Source organism: Ruditapes philippinarum, unplaced genomic scaffold (genome assembly GCF_026571515.1).
Source record: "Ruditapes philippinarum isolate M1 unplaced genomic scaffold, ASM2657151v2 ctg4122_1_1_1_1, whole genome shotgun sequence".
In the NCBI taxonomy this organism is placed as follows: Eukaryota; Metazoa; Mollusca; class Bivalvia; order Venerida; family Veneridae; genus Ruditapes; species Ruditapes philippinarum.
Genome location: NW_026865410.1, coordinates 149,582 through 171,156, shown reverse-complemented (window position 1 = coordinate 171,156; position 21,575 = coordinate 149,582). Strand labels below are relative to the sequence as shown.

General features: G+C 33.3%; 1 protein-coding gene across 1 annotated transcript; it reads right to left on the bottom strand.

Moving 5' to 3' along the window:
- Positions 1–2,077: 2,077 nt before the first annotated feature.
- LOC132728913 (Fanconi anemia group M protein-like) lies at positions 2,078–20,872 on the bottom strand (the record flags this gene model as incomplete). Its single annotated transcript, XM_060714634.1, is given in 13 exon segments — positions 2,078–2,210; positions 3,853–4,001; positions 5,921–6,146; positions 6,769–6,975; positions 8,001–8,161; positions 8,995–9,098; positions 9,548–9,771; positions 10,177–10,308; positions 11,972–12,130; positions 13,064–13,141; positions 14,569–14,741; positions 15,055–15,721; positions 20,677–20,872. Coding segments are annotated over 12 exon segments (2,368 nt in total), but the record flags the coding sequence as incomplete, so codon positions are not given.
- Between the last annotated feature and the right edge of the window lie 703 nt (positions 20,873–21,575).

The following is a 21,575-nucleotide window of genomic DNA, read 5'->3' as shown; positions in this document are numbered from 1 at the left end:
TCGAGCTAAAAATGTCCCTTGTAATAAACAACATTTTTAAAAATCATAATGATAAAGAATACATCACTTTATGCCACACCTTATACAATGTAAACAATAAACTTCCAGCATTTGTACCAGGTGATGTTTCAATAGACATTATTATTAGAAAAACCTTATCAATTTAGCCTCATTTTCATTTCATGAGTCTAAAAATCCATACTGTATTTCATCTAGCCACGTTTTTATTGCCAAACCACCCCAAAAAGACATAGTAAATCTATATCTGACTTGTAGTTACAAAGTTCTGTCAAAATTTCTTAAATTGTGGTGCGAAATAAAGACTCCATTATACATATAATACTGATTCTATTGGACAGACTAGCACACACCTACAAATCATACAGTAAAACCTGCGAACAAAGGTCATCAAAGGGGGAAAACAAACATGTCCTCTATAGACAAGTGGTCTTTGTTTGAAGGATTAAATTTATCTTCATATTCAATGAAGAGTTGTCGAAGAGTGGCTTCTATTTTCAGGTTGATCTTTATGTGCAGATGGTCTTTAAACAGGTTTGACTGTTATAGGTTTGACTTGATATGTGTACTTGCTCAAAAGAATTCAGTATTGTACTCAACAATGTATAACTCATATATAAGTTCAAAGTGCCTAACTGCCGTAATTGCAACGGTAAACTACCAACACCTACACCACCATCAGCTGTTAAGATTGTTAGTGCCATTTAGAAAAAGAAAGAAAATAGAAATCTTGTATACAACTTTCCAAGTAAAATAAGCAAATTCGTTGAATTTATATCCCCCACCGAGTACTGGTTATTATTAACACAACAAGCAATTATCATAGTATTGCAAGCAATCCATAAGTCCCCTACCGGTAAGAGCCCAAGCAACATTCTGAAGGGCCATTGGCCATTCACTTATGTTCCTATTTTAAGTAAATTTGTTGAAAAAGTTCTTTAAAAGTGATCACAGGAAACAGTTTTTATGTACAGACAGACGGACTGAAGGACACTCTAAAGTTATTTTTTTAACATCCCTGTTATCAAAATATAACATTTTTAAAATCCTATCACAATTGGAGAAGTTGGAGTTTTCATGAAAATTTTAAGTTCAAGGGAGGTAATTCTGATAAATTTTGTGCTAGAGTTGTAAACCTTGTCACATATGATGTGGTTGATTATAAGCAACTTATATTTAAAGTTTGAAGAAAATACCTTAAGAAATAAAGAACTTATAGTGAAAAAACTTAAAAACTAGAATCAGAAATCTTGAAATTCAGTCTATTTGTTGCCATAGCAACCAGAATTTTCAACATAGGAAGATAAGAAAAGGATGTGCATAATTTCCATACTGCCATCTACCCATATGTCAAGTTTCATAAACATATTTTCAGTACTTTTTGTGTTATCACTGGATCCAGGTTATGTGTAAAATTTGCCATATTTTCAGTCTATTTGTTGCCATAGCAACCAGAATTTTCAACATAGGAAGAAAAGAAAAAGACGTGCATAATCTCCATACTGCCATCTATCCATATATCAAGTTTCATAAAAATATTTTCAGTACTTTTAGCGTTATTGCGGGATCCAGGTTATGTGTAAAATTTGCCATATTTTCAGTCTATTTGTTGCCATAGCAACCAGAATTTTCCACTTCTTCTTTAGGAAGAAAAGAAAAAGACGTGCATAATCTCCATACTGCCATCTATCCATATATCAAGTTTCATAAAAATATTTTCAGTACTTTTTGCGTTATCGCGGGATCCAGGTTATGTGTAAAATTTGCCATATTTTCAGTCTATTTGTTGCCATAGCAACCAGAATTTTCAACATAGGAAGAAAAGAAAAAGACGTGCATAATCTCCATACTGCCATCTATCCATATATCAAGTTTCATTAAAATATTTTCAGTACTTTTTGTGTTATCGCGGGATCCAGTTTTGTGGACGGACGGACTGACGGACGGACAGACAGACGGACGGAGGGTAAACCTAAAGTCCCCTCCGGTAAACCGGTAGGGGACTAACAACTGAAGACATAAGGCTTAACGCAAAATACATATTTCACAAAATACATACGCTGAAGCTGTATAAACTCCATAATTTGTACAAGATGTTTAGAACCAAGACTATGGTCTACAAGTTTCGTGTCTTGAAGAGTATTCTGCCATGGAGTCCATTCTGATAGAGATAAAAATCTTCCATTTTCTTGCTGAAAAAATATATGAATTGAATTTGCTTAAAGTTATCAGTATTCAGTCAGTACCTAAAATTTTCTTGAAGCTTTTACTGAGGTAAGTATCTGAAATTTTCTTAATTCTGTTTAACAATTAGTATCTCAGAATAATAAGTACATCAATGGCAGTCATGTGGACTTCTAAACATACATGGTTTTTTTTGCATATCATACAGAATTTTCTACAGTTTACATTGGTGCTAAAAAACCTGTCTTACACCCCCACCGTTCTTAGAATGACATCATTTTGCTATTATGTATGAAGCTGTAAATTCATATACTTCTATAAGAAAAAAGTGCTAAATGAAAATGCTTGTTTTCCTAATATCTTATCAAAGTATGATTAATGTTATATGCAAGAAAAACTAGAACTGCCACTATCATGGCGTGAATACCCCCGCATACCACTTTGTCAGAATCAACAGTGGCCATTTAGAGCTCAAGGACAACATCCCTGCCAAATCTGAGGTTATTAAGCCAGTGCATTGCTAAGTTATGTATTCTACATGCTTCAAATGTGAAAATGTCAAAATCAATACATTGCGGACAGGACATTCTTATGCAATTGAGAAGAAAAGCTTTTTTTTGTCAAGGTCCCTGTGACCTTGACCTTTGACCCAGTGACCTCAAAATCAATAGGGGTCACCTTATAGTCATGATCAACATCCATGCCAAATATGAAGACTGTGGGTCAAAGGAATCTTAAGTTAATGGGTGGACAAACTTTTTGAAGTCAAAGTCCCTGTGACCTTGACCTTTGATCCAGTGACCTCAAAATCAAAAGGGGTCATCTACTAATCATGATCAACATCCATGACAAATATGAAGACTGTGAGTCAAAGGAATCTAAAGTTAATGGTTGGACAAACTTTTTGAAGTCAAAGTCCCTGTGACCTTGACCTTTGACCTGGTGACCTCAAAATCAATAGGGGTCATCTACTAATCATGATCAACATCCATGCCAAATATGAAGACTGTGGGTCAAAGGAATCTTAAGTTATAGGGCGGACAAGCTTTTTGAAGTCAAAGTCCCTGTGACCTTGACCTTTTGACCTGGTGACCTCAAAGTCAATAGAGGTCATCTACTAATCATGACTAACCTCCATGCCAAATATAAAGACTGTGGGTCAAAGGAATCTTAAGTTATTGGGCGGACAAACTTTTTGAAGTCAAGGCCCCTGTGACCTTGACCTTTGACCTGGTGACCTCAAAATCAATAGGGGTCATCTACTAATCATGACTTACCTCCATGCCAAATATGAAAACTGTGGGTCAAAGGAATCTTAAGTTATTGGGCGGACAAGCTTTTTGAAGTCAAGGCCCCTGTGACCTTGACCTTTGACAGAATGACGGAATGACGGAAGGACGGAATGACGGAAGGACGGAACAGGGTAACACTATATGCCCCGGCCATTACATGGCGGGGGCATAATAACAACCTGAACAACTAGGCACTTGGACACAGTCACCCCAGAACGTTACATAATTTAAGTTTGATTTTAAAAATTACATTATAATCAACTTTACAGACACTCACATAGATATATGAGCACAAGATAAAATGACTTCAACCATGATAATGATAAAAGTATGTCATTTTAACTAAATAATTACCGACCTGCTCTTCATTGGTATCTTCTTGCTCCAAACAAGTTATACTGGAAGTTGGTAGTTTAGGTATTTCCTCATCAGGTATCAGCCATGGTTCAAGCTCCCTGTACTCTTCTAGTGTAATTATCTCTTCTGACTGATCCTTCTTTGAAGCAGCTAAATGTCAAAATTTTAGAAAATAACTTAGTTGATAAATTAAACACTGTAATTTTCAATCATGGAACCTAAACAAATCGAATTAAATTTTCTTAAATTGCCCTTATTCCGTTAAGAAATTCATGTATGCCATGCATCTGACCTTGAGTTTTATACACAATCATTAATTATTATTTAATTAATATTGGTGTAACAATAGATGACTTGTCATTCAAATAAAAGGGAGACAAACTGGTTTAAAATATTGAAATTCATAATTAACAAAATATTGTACCAAACAAGAAAGCACTATTACAATCACAACACCTATGTATGTATATAGAAGTGAGAGCTGTCATTGATTCAGTCCAAAGCATATTGACGATATACCGATATTGTAAGACAAATATCGATGATACACTGATATGTCGATAAATACTTCTAATTTCTTGTATATAATACGTTTTCATACCTCTTTAAATGATTTTAGTAAAATAAATGTTCTGTTCATGAAAATATCTCCAGTTTCTAAATGACCTTTGCATGATTTTTTTCTGATCATATTTTGTCACCACTTCTATGAAATGTGTTAATTATGTAACAACAGATTAGTGTTAAACATTGCCACCTGCTTTTGTATATGGTTTTAGTGAAGTTTCATAATTTCCAGACATTTAAATAAATTATCAAAATAATCTATTTTTTCAAATGTGCATCGATTATTGATATAAATATCAACAATACATCGATGTTGTCTCTATTGATGAGTAGAGTTTCCATTCACTAGCTGAATTGTTTCTACATATCCAAGTTAGTGGTCTAAAGAAGGCGGCAATGTACACTTTATATCTGATATTTTTCAAGTCTTTCAAGTCCTGTGACCTATTTATGCATCAGATTACAACAATTTAACTTTTATTTAGGGCCACCTAAGGATCATTCCTGTGAAGTTTGGTCAAAATCCACCAAGTACACTGCAGCCTCATTATACCGCTCATGTTGGGGTCCAATGTCTCAACACCGCGTTCTAACGGGGCTCTCATTAGAACGCTCATTGCAAAATTACGGCATTACCCCATCCACCGCCTATATATATAATGCTCACGATTTATACTTACTATTCAATGAATATCGACATTATCCTTTTCTAAAACAATTCAATGATGTAAACATATATTATATTCACAAATAATACTAATTATATTTAAAAGAAACAAAAAACTTTTGAAAGAAAAACATAAATCAAGAATGTAGTGTAAACAGTTAGCCATTACACTGTAATTTACAGTCCAGCTTTAGTTGTGTCCCTTAGTTAATCAAACGCCATTTACTTCCTGTCTCGGCCATTCTTTTTACAGTGCAGGATTTTAAATTGATTTTGGGCTTGTGTGGGTTATTTAATTCAGCGAGGTTTACATGTCACAGATATGTGTGTGAATTTTAGTTTATTTATACTTACAACCAGTTGCCCATGTCACAGTTATGATATGAATTTGAGATTTTGGAAACAATTTGATGCCTGACTGATGGACAGGTAAAACAACAAAAGAGCGGATAAAAGCTAACCTGTGCATGTTGTTCACACCTTTGGCGCTCATAAATGTCCTAATTACAATTGTTTATTGTACTTGACTGTCAAATTGAACAAGCATTATAAATCTACATTTACTTTTTTTTTTTTTTTTTTTTTTGGGAGCAGCCAAGGTCTATGAGCACTATACTTAGATTAGCATTATAACGGAGAGCAATATATCAAGGCTACAGTGTATTTAAGGAATAGAATTTGATTAAAGAAATTGTTGACAACAATGAACAACAGAGGACAGAGATATTGTCATGCTAAAAGTTCACCTACGAGCATTTTGAGTTCTGGAAAGTGCTCTGGTGAGCTAATAAAAACACATAGGGAAATTTATTTATATCAAAGTTAAAACCATTACCATCAGTCATCATTGTGGTTATTTTACTCTGGTTGGCTTCCTTATCTGTTGAGATTTTTCTTGTGGGTTTAAAGTTCTCTTTCACTGTGATATGCATCTTGTGACAAGTTGGCACAGAGTTTTCAGGCAACATACGAGGACTGTGTTGATAGAAGTGCAATGATTTGGCTCCGTTCAGAATTGCTTTGTGTATACTTTTCTTTGAGTATTGACTCTGATTGTATATCTGAAATTTGGGTTAAAATGAGACTTAACAAATGACTGACATTTCATCAATCTCCATTTGCTGTATTATATAAATATAGTACATTTTCAATCTACATGCATTTACCAAACACATCTTCGTGTTTCATACAACAAATTATCAAAAAAGATTTGAATTTCTTTCTTATTTCCTAAAAGAGATCAACTGACTTATGGTAGCCAACAATGATTCTAAATTTTATTTTGCATTTTGTGAAAAATGTAAAGCATGATATATGAAATCTTCCTATGTGACGCTAATTGTATCTCAAGGCAACATACGATCTAGACTTGCATATGAAAACAATGATAACCAGGTATCAAACATATTTTCAGAATCACTGGTTCTGCAGGACCAGTAGCTTCTAAATCAAATATACAGGGAACATTATTTTACTTGTCATGCATCGATGTTCTCTAAAATTCTACTTAAAAGTATGAGCGGATGAGTTGAATTTTTGGTCTCTGATAACCCTAAATGCATTTTCTCTGTCCGAAGTTTTAGCATAAGTAAATACAAGAATTCTGATTTATCTAGCTGCCTAGCTAATGTTAAGGAACTAAGTTACAATATGTTATCAGAAAGCATCAAAGATTCTGCGTACCTGTTCTTCTTTTCCCTGAGTCACCAGCATCACAATCCTTCCCTCTCGTTTACGTCCAGTACGACCCATCCTCTGTACCAGTCGTATAGGACTCTTGTGAGCATCAAAACAAATGATAAGGTCCACATCACCAATGTCTAAACCTTCTTCACCTACACATGTTGATACTAACGTGTTGTAGCCACCCTCTCTAAATTGTTTCATTACCTATGAACAAACAGGGATCAAAATATAAAATATCATACACAACCCTGTAATATATTTCAAACATACATAAATTATTGTAATCAAACCTTTATTATCACTCTTCCATAACACACAGCTTGTATAACTGACTTCAGAGGACATTTACATAGGACTTCATTTTCTGAGGTGAAAAAATTAGCCCCACCTTTTCTATTTATTGCTTCAGACTGTAGGTCAATTTTTCACAAACAATTATCATTAACAGGCCCATTTGTATCTTTGTGTAAACCAGGTTAACCAGTGATTTTGTATTATCTCAGTGTATCAACTAGATAGCCAGTCAACCAAAATGACATAACAGTTAAAACTGTAAACATTTAAAAGGTTCATTAAGTTCTAGTGTGTTTAATAGTACATGCATATGTATATGCATTTCATCCTTTTGTTTTAGAATTTAATGTTGTTCCTGCACTAGAATTTCAGAAAAATCTAGAAAACAGGCATACACCTGTCTACATGAAGACACATTTGATATATAAAGTTAGATGCAATATGACTTTGATGAAATTGTCATATTTTCGTGGCAAAAATTACATGCACAAAAACAAAACAACTACAATTTTTGCTAGAACAGTGAAAATATGCTGAAACCAAAAAATCTTAGAAGTCCAGTTGATGTAGTTCCTCACAGAATTTCCATCATCAATGGTGAAGTGCAAGGGATTTAAAGTCAGCAACCCCAGTTCATATAGAACATCTAAGCTAATAAGCTGGCACTAAATGAGTGTAAAGTTTCTTTCACAAGGAAACAACAGAACCTCTGATGCGGTCTAAACCCACACAGTCAGCAATCCTTAAATTACTTGTCAGCAACATAAACCACTTGGACCTATCTAGGCAAGAAAAAGTAGGTAGATCTAAAAACCTTATATATTGTCACTACGTACAATGCTTATAAGAATGAAAATAACTTCCTTTGACTGATTAAATCAGTCAGTTATGTTGATGCCCAATTAATTTATATATGAAGTCATTAAAGTTCAAACCTTTAGTTGTTCTTTCTGTGTAAAGCCTTTCGTAGATTTTCCAGCAGTGGCCTGGCCTATGAAGCTCATAACTTTAATGATGGGTTGATGTACATGTAGCATGTCTGTAATCTCCTGTACACTGTCACGATACTGTGAGAATATCATCACTCTTGTACCGGCTGAATATATACATGTATATAAACAACCTTTTAGTAATATCACTTTTATTTTTATTTTCTTCTATTTTTAGGCCGATTCTGATTCAGGTTTTTGGTTATATCGCAGCGGTCTGGGTCAATCCACATAACCAGCCTTCCTGGATAACTAACCAGTAATTACCAATTTTACACAAGTAAATTAGCTGTGAGAATCAATGCCCAGTAGACTCAATGTCTGAGCAGAAATAATGCTTCACCCAAGTACAACTAATCTGATGTACTCCATATTGAGCAAACTGTGTAGACTTAGTTTTCCATTGTAGGACAACATCATATAAGTAAAAGTTACATTATTCAGCTATAGAGCATCAATAATCATAATGAGGACAAACCTTAGCATATAAAATATGAGATGGTTTTGCGGCCCTCACATGAGACAACTTTTAAGCAAATTAAACCATACCTTTATAAAAGATATACCATACACTATCTTATTTATATGTTTCAATAAATCTGCCACTCCATCTCTAAAAGAGACCAGCTGGTAAAATGTCTTTTATACAATGGCTCTAAATGCAAAGTTAATTACATGAGCCCTTGACAGTGTCTTAACAAAATTATCATCTGATGATATGATCTATATTACATAACAGCCCAAAGAAAAAACTTGGAGGAGTGACCTAGTGATAAAGATCTCTGCTCTCAACACACGGGTTCCAGCTAGTGGTTCCTCATATGACTTTTGTTCTGGTTAGTTTTCTTCAAAGACACACAGTCACAGAGTTGTTCAAATAAGCTGAAAAGCTTCTTTTAAAAAAATAATATTAAAACTATAAGAAGTATAACTATCTTACCATCAGAATGTGTGTTGAAATGATCTAAAACAATCTTCTGCAATTTCTCCATTTTTGGATGGCCAATTACGAAAGGCTTAGCTCTAGCCTGACTTGCTGTCTCACTAACAAATGAAAAAATAATCATTCATCTATACAGTTTGTCAATATGAATTAATAATATTTATATTCTGAAATTTGTAAATAAACTTTTGAATATTAACAGTATATGTATGTTTGTATTCTTATGATCTAATATCTGTAAGTATTTTTAGGTATGATAAGTGAAAATACTTAAGATTTTAGATCATATAAGTTATGTTTTTTTTTTAAGAGAAAAATCCTGGTATATATAAATATGAATAACAATAACTATAATAATCTATCATCTTATGACAACCTTACAGACAAGAATTTGATTTAAGGAACTTTTGTCTGTACAAGAAAAATCAGTTTATACTTGCATTTCCAACCAATTCACAAAATAGAGCCAGAGATTTCTAGAGAACTATTCCAAATTGAGTTATCTAAAAATACACGAATATTTCGCACAGTTATTCTTTATGAATCTCACCTTTCTGGTGCAGTATATTTTCCAGATAAAAGACCTATTAGTTCATTAAAATCTGCATTTCTGGTCAGTTCAGTTCTTGTCCGGCCATATCCTTTATCTCCAGTCAATATTCCTTCAAGGAAATTGTACAATGACCTTGACCCGTGGAGCTGTAGCAGCTCAAACCCATGATAGAGACTCATAGCTAATGCAAAGTCTCCCTCCACTATACCATACTGGTTTCTCTGAAATAAAAATATGATGAAAATTTCAGGAAAAAAACTTTCATGTGATTAATACTTAGTTTGACACTTGCTTATTTAAGGGTCTCCATTCAATCTGGTAGGTTAGATATCCATTTTGATCAACATTTATATTGAATCTAGTCATGAAAATGGTTATGTGCTTTTTATGTTTAGTTATCACATAAGTACACATCAATTCTTGCTACATGTATGTTTTATACGTGACCATATTCAATGTCATAGCAAGCACTTTTTACTATAATTAAATTAAATACAATCTTCACATAAATCACATTGCCATCTTTCCAGGCTCTATACTGTTGGTAGCTCATATTTTAAATTTGTTACTGAAATAACTCCTTTGAAATATTCAAATTCAAAGCCAGGGAAAGATTAAGTAAGTACCTGTAGTTTTTCTGGTGGATTTTGCCTGAATGCCTCCCTGGCTTTGAGGATGAGAAACTTAGACAAACTGGTTGTATCTCTGTTATATAGGACACCATACCTCTTCAGTTTATTCACAACTACGTCCATTATCTGTAACAGAAATCAGATTCATCACTGTTAATGTAATGTTTGTTCAATTGTATCAAACTAAACATTATCATCAGGCCTTGACATTAACCTTTTTTATTTGATTGTCCTGTTGGAATGTGACCCTAGGCTTGCATACCCGTACCTAAACCAGAGATGTAAACAAGCATACATTTGTTAGCTGAAAGCAAATGGATGTGCAATCTTTTAAAAAGAGTTTTATATGTGCTCGTATATCCACTACACATTCAAGAGTTTCGAAAAAGCGCCCTGGGGCTGTTTTGAAAAATTTTAGAAATATTACTGCGAATTCACTTATATTCGTGGGCATGAAATTTCGTGGTTTTATCAAAACGGGCATTTTCGTGGGTTCTTAAATTCGTGGATTTTCGTTTTCTTGTTAAAAAAAATTAAGTACTGTAACCTAATGCAAAGTAATCTTAAACTTAATCGCCGAATATTTTTACTTACAACATGTACATATCTTTACTTGTCACACAGCGGTTGTCAATAAATTTAATCCTTGCCTCTGGGCATAACTATAATATAGCACAGTTACTGCCGATAATTGACTGCAATTAACACATTTATGTGACATGATATGCACCTCCATTGGACACACTGCCCCTGTAATTCGCCGATGTAAACATCGCATAATTTATACGACACCTGGCACGTTTTAACCAGCGAGTTTAAAAGTTTACACCCTGAATTGGTCTTAACATATTTGACAGTAACTACACGCAACGTCACAGCGACTGTGTAAATTTACATGCATATAAATTATTCTCGGTAAATAACACGAGTAGGATCTTGTAAAAGGCGGTGGCGTCTTTGATGTTTACGGAATAGCATTCGCACAAATACAGATTGAAATTCATATAAACTGGATTATTTAAAAACGACATAAGAAAGTACAATAAATCTGTTTTAGCGATCGTATTTTTTTTATAGTTTTGTGTACTTACGACATTACTATCAAAGACTTTTTTTTAAAATTAATAAGAGCAAACTGACAATTTTTATTAGCGCTAATTATTGCACTGCCTGGGTTCCCATATTTACTCGATTATGTCAAGTATTCTTGTTACTAGTAGACTACAACGATCAAGTATGTATATGCGACATTTGACGACATATAATCGAGTTTTCTTTCAAGTTTCTTAAATATTGCGAACGAATTTAATATGTCACTAACCTGGTTATCTGTCTGTACTTACATCCATTTCACGAAATATCGGCCGGAAAAGAGCCGACGCATGTTTGTAATATATAGAACAGAGACTGGGTAAGAAGTATTTGTTGGGATAAAAGTTCGTCAGATCTTAAATTCGTGGATTGACCTACCCACGAAAACCACGAAAATTCGTGCCCCACGAATAATAATGATTTTACAGTATAACAAATACACATATCACTACATTTGGTTGGAAAAAGTGAGAGAAAAAAAGATATTATCAAAACTTCAAATGTATCTGCTAACTTAGCTGCTTAGCATTTTGAAACATATTTTGTAACACATTTGCAAATGAACTTTTTTATTTTCACAATATCTCAAGAGAATTTTAAAATTTGAATTTTATTGATTAATATTTGCTCTTGGTTTTCAGTTTTTTATATAACATTGAAACTGATGTTGAGGAAAAATTTTTATGCCTTCAATTACCTGTATGTACTTTGTTTTAACTTTAGTTAGCTCATCACCAAGGGGCACAACTACTTTATCCACCTTCCTTTCATGAGAGTATTTCTTGATATCGTTTGACTCTTCTGTACGAATCTCTATTTGAGATATCAAAAGGTTGTTGAGAACCTGCTGAACAGCCTGCAAGATAAGAAAAGCAATAAACAACCAATCATAGTTGACCGTTAAAATGCTGGAGATGATAACTACAGACATATGCCAACAAGTATAGAAACAGGCTGGCATACAGTGCAGCCTGTCCTGTCTTTTTTTAATTTTGGCTATTGAAATTTTACTATTTTAACATAAATTCCTTAATCTTAATGAAGGTTTATTCTAAATTCAGTAAAAGTCTTGTTGAAGTTGAGTTTATTATACAAATTCAGGCGGGTAAAAGTATAATGCCTGTTGTAATAATTAAAACACATATATGTTTTAGCAGTATGTTTATGCGTAAGTATAAATACTTTTTGATCGGTTTACACATCAAATTGTTTGCTGATTAATTGAAAAAAGACAGAAAAAAAACCACAAAAAAACAACAAGAAACAACAAAACCCCCCATAAATTTTTGAAATTCACAATCCCAGGGTCAAAATGAAATGAAAACTTTCCTAGCCAGTGTTCCTAGCTTCATTTTTTTTTTGTTAATTGTATTTAATTTTTAATGTTACTTTACCATCAATGCCATTAAAAAAACTTGCAACCCCCCCCCCCCCCCCCAAAAAAAAATTTTTTACTCCTAAAGCATCAAGCAAGTACTGAATTTTTTATAATTTGTATTTTTCATTTTGAATCCTAAATGCTCCTAGGCTTGGCCATTAATCATTTACATACAGTTCACTGTTTTAAAAACTTGTGTGCAGAACAATTACTTTACCTGTGAAAAATGACCAAAAATAATTTCAATTTAATTCTATGTTTCTGAATTATTTTCTTACAGAACTTTTATTTTAAGAGCAAACCTTGATCTAAGAAAGAATTTCAATTTTATGTTTTTTAGGTTTTTGGACCTCAGTTGAGTTCCTTTAAGGTATTATAAATTTAATACTGATGTAATATGTAAACTCATACCTTTATATCACTACCAGGAGTTGCACTGAGAGAAAGAACTCGAAAGTTTTCTGTGTACTTCACCAGTTCCCTTACAACCTGAAACATTTGTAAGAAAATGTACACAACATGTATCAAAATACTTTTCATTATGTTATTAAGTAAGATTTTGTCAGACCCGTTAGCTTTTATTCTCATTTGAATCATAACTGACTTTATCTCCAAAATGTCGATACGTATTTTTTTACACATTATCGGACTGTACATAGCTTTCATTATAACAACATAACAGCTGTTTATCAATGTAGCACTTGATCGCTATTTTACTTTTAACAAAGGATTACACCTACTCCAAGCAAATGAAATCCAAGTCATTCAATGTTCGCAAACTGTAAATGCGTTTGTCAACGCCATGATTAGCAAATAACGTCAATAAGCATGTTAATTACTAATAATCGATATTTTCTTTTTCAGCGTGAAAACTAGTATCAATAACATACATAAATAATTCTTTACACATTTCTCTAACACCTGTGCTTATATGTTGTTTTGTGTAAGTAGATTATAATAAATATTATGCACTTTTTATGTTATATTTGGTTTAAGCTAGAAATGTTCGCGGATTTGTTATAAGTGACATATTCGCGGCTATAAAGATTCGCGGAATCATGCCTACCGCGAAAACCGCTAACTTAAAATGCGCGAAATCTTTTCTAGGAATACAGTAAATGATAATTTATTAACCCTTTCGCTGCCAGAGGATTATTGTTTTATTGATCACCTATTTGCCAGAGGGTTTTCTAAGAAATAACTATATTATTAATTAATATAATTATTATTATTATTTGTTATTAGTGTTATAATAATTATATATGTTTCCAAATATGCTAGTATAATAATAATTATTTTCAATGTGTAATTTTCTTTATATTTATTATTATTTTTATTATTATTATTAATTTATTATTATTATTATGATTATTATAGAAACGGCTAAAGCCGTCCATATGGCAAATACGCGGCTTAAGCCGTCCCTATGGCAGTGAAAGAGTTAATGATATATCAAACTATTAATTAAATATTCCCTACTCATTCAAGTGCTTTATGTAAAGGGAGTCTGTGGCCTAGTGTTTAAGACCATTGACTTGAAATAACTTGTCCCTCACAGCTGTGGGTTCGAATCCCACTAGGGACTTTGAATATGCTTACTTTCTATTTATTCAACAGATTAATGAAATAAATATCAAATTTTAGTATCTTTGTAGATAACATCATCATGGTAAGTGAAAATGTCAAGGGTTAAAGTAAACTTAACAAATACATTAAAAAATCAATTGACCACAGTCAACTTCAAATATGTCTGCAGATTACCCCACATGCCACTGTTTTGTTAGCCGACAATGTGACAGCAAGATGGACGGACAAGGACAAATTGATATGTTCCCTTACAAGTAGGGTCTTAAATATTACTTTAAGCAATACCAGTAAAATTTTAATAAAGTAGGACAGTAGAATATTGCATTTACCTGACAGTATGCATGGTTACCAAGAGCTTTGTGGGCCTCATCTATGACCAAACATTTCACATAATGTGCGGGGCACGATCCTCTACTCAGGTCATTTGTTAACACTTGTGGTGTAAGGAAAAACACTCTTTTGTCATGCCAAGCTCTCTCCCTCTTTGATGGCCCCATACTCCCTGGGAACAAAAATAAATACCTTTGATACTTTATTTTAGCATGTAGGTACTGTAACATTTGATTTAAGGAAGCAACAAAAGGTATTTACAAATGTACTTAGAAAACATCATTGCCACTTTGAATAGTTTAATTCATATTTCCTAACAACTTATGCACATATATTTCAGAATATTTTGATTTGTGTTTGTGTGCATTTTTTGTTTTTTTGTAAATAATTCAACATTTTTTTTTGAAGTCTATAATGTTTACAAGCTTGTTTTTTCTCCATGAGTGTGCATTTCTGTAAATTGAAACGTTCACCTAACTCAGTACCTGTCATTTCAGCTGTATGGTCCTGTGGAATCCCCATGATGTTGTAGCATGCTTCAATCTGCTGGGCAACAAGCGGTTTTGTTGGAGCCATAAATATCACCTTCCCTTGAGGGTACCAGCGATAGAAATTATACATCACCACTGCAGCAATGAAGGTTTTACCAAGCCCAGTAGGAAGTGTAACCATTGTGTTTTTAAATAAAGCCTGCTGGACTATATCAAACTGATAATCTCTGACAGGATAGTTTGTCGGGTAGATCCACAGCTTACCGGCACTTTTATCAAAACCTGTAAGATTAGAGTTCTGAGTTTGAGCCTGGGTTGGCATAAAGCCATCTGCACCGATTGAAACATCTCCGACATGTTGATCTTGATCATTAGCATGTTCCCTGCTGTTATTTGCAAAAGTTACTGCTCCTGTGTGTCCACTAACATTAGATACAGATTCCTCCGCCTCACACAGAAGATCGTCATCATCATCTTCAAAGCTACCACATAAATCAATGACATCATCATTAACTGATGAGGTTGATGCCTGAGCGGCTGGCTGGATAGGCTTTTGTTCAGAGGTAGCTGCTCTATTACCCCAGCTCTGAAACAAAGTCGCTTGTTTCTTATTCATTATGTCATCATCTTCTTATACGGCCATGTTTGACAGTGGCCTCATCTGAAACAATAAAAAACGAAATTTACTAGATTACTTTGTTTAATCTAGTTCTTAGTTCATATTTTAATTGTATCACTGTTTTATATCATATAAGAGGAATAACTTTGTTTAGAGTGTCAGTCAAATCGAACCTGTCCCTTAGCCAAATCGATTTGTCCCATGGTCAGTTTTCTTGAAAATATCTGTTTTGCAATATATGTATTTTATAGTACATGTATATTTCTAATAAACATGATGAAATAATATTGAATGAAGATGTAAATATTTCTGCCATGAGATGGTCAATTCATGGATTTTTTAAAATTATTTTGTACATAAACTGAAATACTAATTTCCGATTCTGTGAATTCATTATTTAAATCTTGTATAAAGTTTTCCTGATTTTCCTATCCATTAGTATCATTAATGATTTCCATTTGATTCTGATCGTACACCCTATAAATCAATGAAATGTTCAAATAACTCTTCTATTTGCACATTTATAACAGGGTCAGAGGAATTATGTCTGTATTCACTATTGCAGATTAAAACTTTAATACAAGTATGTATTTTTCAAAACAAAAATTTGGATTAACTTAAGCAAAATTTCCAATCCTAATGTTTTCTTAATGTTTATGAATATATGTTTATGTTTTATATGTTTGTATAATTGTTTCTTATCAAAATACTCTAACCTATTTTTAGAATTTAAGCTCTCCGTTAATCAAATTCTCTTCACACCTGGAAACATTCAGTTTTACTATTCAACCATTTTTTTTTGTGAGTATTTGGTTTGCCTTTAATACATGTACATGTATTTTTACCAAAAACACTTTAAGGGACTCCATTTATAACTTGTGTGCAACATTTCAAGTTATTCGCTTACTCCATTTTTTCGAAATATTTTTTTTAATTGTGAAAAATGACCCAAAGTCACCCAAAATTGAAAAGCATTACAACTCTTTTCACTAAAATTGGGCTAAAAATAGCATACAAATACGATTTTCAATTTATTTGTAAGTCTCTTTCTTAATCAACTTTTCATTCTTTTGCACAACTTTCAGTTTTAAATGCCCCAGCTGATTTTTGTAAAAAATTAAAATTTCATGAATTTAGGCTTTTAGGTTGAGTTTCTTTAAAATGTTGTTCAGCTGCAGTGTTGTAAATGAACATAGCAAATATTTGACTGATATTGATGTACATGATTTATTATTATATTAACGCCTTCAAATTTCAATAAAATACATTAAATCATGTACAAATTAACATATTGTTCAACAATAATTATAGGAGAATGACCCAAAATCCACTCTGTTCATATACTAAATATACAAAATATTTTTTACACAAATTCCATTTTTTCTGTTTTTCACTAAGCCAGTAAGGCAAACTTAGCAGTCTTTGCAGTATTGTGTAGAATTATTGAAGCTATGCACATGTGCTTAAAAAAAAAAAGTGATCAATTAAAACACACATTGTCGCCTATATGTAAAATTTACAAGGATTGAAAACAAACACATCACTAAGATTAAGTAAAGTAATGCTTCAGATAAAATGGAAAAGTTTGTTACAACCTGAACTAGGTTAAGCCAGCCCTATAAAAGAGATAATATCATAATTTTGTCAAAAATATACTAAAACAAACATTTAAGAGCGAGCATTACATTAAGTTAAGCAAGTATCTTCTAGTGATGGTTTTTGAAAACATTTGCCGGAACAACAGCAAATTATGGGTACTGGTTAGGAACCAGTTTCCGGACAGAATTCGAGTTTTTTTAATTGTCTATTTTTAAATAATAAACATGCATTAATAAAACTAACATACCAAAAACCTGAGCTCTAACTACGTCCGAAAACACAATTAATACTGCCTGGTGACGTAAGCAATGTACAAACTGAAGGGTTAAATTAGGTCATCAAAACTCTTGCAGAACCAGTTTCCGGACATATATTAAGCTGCTATTCATATCTCTTTTTAACTGATAATTATTCTAATATAACAAATAATTTATTCTCACATATTAGCTTTCTTATATAATTAAGCAGATTTACTGAAAAATGTTTTTATAGGAAAAATAACGATTATGTGATGGGTCTGAGCCTCGGAATGACTGAAAAGTGAAACGGATATTTTTGTGTGTATGGCAGCAACGAAGTACGAAAGTGGAGTAAACCTAGCTCAGCTGACCTAGCTAAACACCGTTTTCCGATACGTTACAGATTTAGCTCTGGGGAATTACAACCAATGAACTTCGAATGAAGTACATTGTGCATTAATTGCTACCCAAAATTATATCCCGAAATAAACAAAATATTGTGCATGCGCAGAACAAATTACATGCCCCAAAGGGATATAAGGCTGTTTTTAAAACACAGGTAAGATATCCTCACGAAATTTTAATGATGTATCAACTTGGAAGGAAGTTTATTTTCTCAAACAATCAAACCAAGCATATTCATAACATATAATACCGATCGTCATCGATAAAGCCAAAATTAAGCTGTTATAATACTTGTCCGGAAACTAGTATTGTCCGGAAACTGGTTCCTGCCCAGTAAAGAGTTTGCCTGCTCTTCATCGGAGGTTATTTTGGTTCCCTGTACTATTATTTTTGGAGCATGTAGGGAATCAGTACCACCAGGTTACCTTGTCTCAAATTACTTATCAAAGCACGCTGGGACACAGTTATTCTGGTTTACTGTCTTATTTTGGTTCCCACTCAAACTGGCATTCGGAAAACCTTGCTGATTTAATATCATCAATCCTAATTTATAACAAATTTTGCGAAAGACCATTTCCCGAAATGGGACTCTTAGCGCTCTCACCATCATTTTATAAAAAATGATTGTAAAATATATATAATTTCAAAATTTGATTTTAACCCATTACTGCATGAGCATTTTGTGAAAAATGGCTGTTTTCATTGAAAAGTCTCCCATTACAATTTCAAATTGCTATTAAACTATAAAAACTGCTTCAATACCAATCAAACTTGGCACAAATGTTGACTGGACCATTGCCTTTGTAACAACATGCTCAGTCTTAAATTTCCTGTTACCATAACAACGAGGGGACATCTCAAAATTGCCAAAAATCACTATTTTGCGTTGATTTTTTTCCATCAAAATTGATTTCAAAGTGCTGCAACTTCTCAACAGATTCAGATAGAGTCAAAGGCTTTTCAGCGTTGGTTAAACGACCTGGGGTCATTTTTAGCCTCTCACAAGTCCAAAATTTTCTTGGTGATGAGGGGGGCTGCTGCCCCTTCAAACCCCCCTCCCCAAAACAGCAGGGGGCACATCCCCCTTTTGGCAACCCCCAGATGTACCTTTTTGATGGGGGATGCAGTGTCTATTCTAGGACGCGCGATTGCGCGATTCACGCTAGTATTTCACAGATAGCGCACAATTCAAAATCATGTGCGTGAAAATCGCGCATCTATAAAAAAAGTTAATAAAATCGTTAAACTTCCATCCTGCATTAAATTTGGTCGTTTTGTTTACATTTACACCGGAAACCAAAGGGAAGTAACTATAAGCTAATTATAATAATTTAGTACCGTATGGTACTGGTTACGTGAGTTGACGGAAATTAATGGAATGTTCTGTACCAACCGGAACTAGTGTGCGGAACAGTTGGGCGCCATTAAAGTGTAGTAAATAATCAAGAAAAATGCTTGGCTATGATCTAGACGTGAAAGATAGGTCTATTGTTTGTACTGTCAATCCCTTTATAATCAATCGCGACAGTTCTATAATGATTTGTTTTCGTTTAAAAATTAAGGGGGGGACAACTTCTGCTGCCTTAGTTTTAATTATTTCATCGCGGCATTGAACGCCTCTGTTTTAAACTTAATGCAGACGATTTAACATTGGCAGTTTATATTGGCACCCCTTGATTTTGAAAATCCCCCCTTTTTTGAATAGAGGGGGAAAAATCACCCCCTAATGTTTGAAATCCTAGAATAGACACTGGGGTGGCGTCGGAAAAGGTGATCACTTTTTTATCAAACATTTCTCAAACCAAAAACATTGTTTGGGGACCCGAATAGGACATTATTTCACTATTTGAGCAGGGGGGGGGGGGTCGAAATGCTTGTTTGTTCGCGTATATATGAGGTAAAGGGTTAAACAGCAATTTATGTTCTCTTACGGATATGTTCAATTTAGATTATATCATATAAACATGAAATGGCAGTATTTTCAAATGAAATATAGTTTGTAGAAGTTTTGAGTGAATGATTTGGCCAAAAGTGTGCAGACTTGTAAAACTGTTGAGGCTGGAGGGTTTAATAAATACATGATTTAGGGTTAGATAAACATGTATAATTATAATTATAAATTCTGTCAGAGCTCACTTTGAGGTTTTGCCTTATTAATACGGGGAAGTCAAAGTCCGGGCCCGCTTTTGCCCGGCTATAGACTACACGTGTATATTTAAAAGAATATTCAAATATAAAACAATTAAAAAAATATATAGAATTCTATTCCTATCAATGAAATTTTCAGTGTCAGTTCTAGTTTGGCGCCGCCATTTACAATGTAACTCAATGATAAAAGGCGGTGTATTCCGATAACGGAACAAATCTCAACTTTTCGGATTAATAATAATCGTCGAGTGTTCCGAGTGAAAATGGAAGCGGTGCATGTAATACCGAATGACACCTTTAAAACGGAAAGAATGAAAGGATTTTTTTAACGACTTCACCGTTTATAGGCTTTGCCTAATTTCATATTATTATAGCCTAATCGGTTCTTAATTTTAATGTTTTACAGTAATTTTCAGTGATTATGTTGTGATTTGTCATTAATCTGGGAAGAATTGTCACTAAATTGGGGCTTATCATTAGCATCAGCAGGGCAAGTAATCATTATAATCTCCAAAAAATGACATAAACATGTTAAGCTAGGAACTTGTCTGATTTTAGAAGGCTGTCGATGTAAATCAAATAAATTTGCGAAGTTTATATTGTTACCTATCATACTCTTCTCGCGAAATATGATGACATTTTTGTATTCTTGTTTATAACGGTTTTAATTTGCGTATATACATTATCACATTACTTCAGTTAAATAAATAATAATCTGTCTCAAATAATCTATTCGGCGTGTACACTGTTATATAGTATTTTGAAGATGCATTCTTCTTTATTTACGTTTTTGTAATCTACCGCTTTAGCAATCGGAAGATCTCGGCTATTATCATTTAAAAAAAAAAATGGGTCTCACTAAAAAGCGTCCGGAAAAAATACAACGTCGGAAAGCGTCAGGAAAAGTGCGGGAAGCATTAATTTTCATTTTAACAATCAAATGGGTTGTTAAAAAGTAAAAAATAGGCATTTTGTAAAAAGTAAAACTTAATTAGTGTATACATATATGTTGCAGTGTCATATTGATGTGTTAATGTTATGTGTTGTTTGCAATGTTATGTTAAACGTATTGTACACCGTAGATTATTGTTATGTACAATGTCCATGTCATGTCTGCTTGTATTTGTATTCTGTGTATTATTCTTGTGAAGTCCTATATTTGTGTCCCTTTTCCTATATGTCATCCATTCATCCTTTTATTTATTTTACTCATTCATTCATTCATTTCTTCATCCATTCATTCATTTATTAACAAGTATGTACTAACCACTGGTACGGGCCTCAATCCTAAATATTCTATTTCCGCACTAAGTATCTTCACACATGCGCACTCGTACTGTAGGTTTTCATGGCGCGAGCCAGACTTCATATTGATTGATAATAAATATTTTCTGAGGGCGCGTCTCTGTATTTTTGCAGGTAGGTAAATATGATTGTCTGTATTGATACCATACTTGTTATTCTACATTTTGCCATTCATGTGTTTGTGTCATTTGTCATTATTT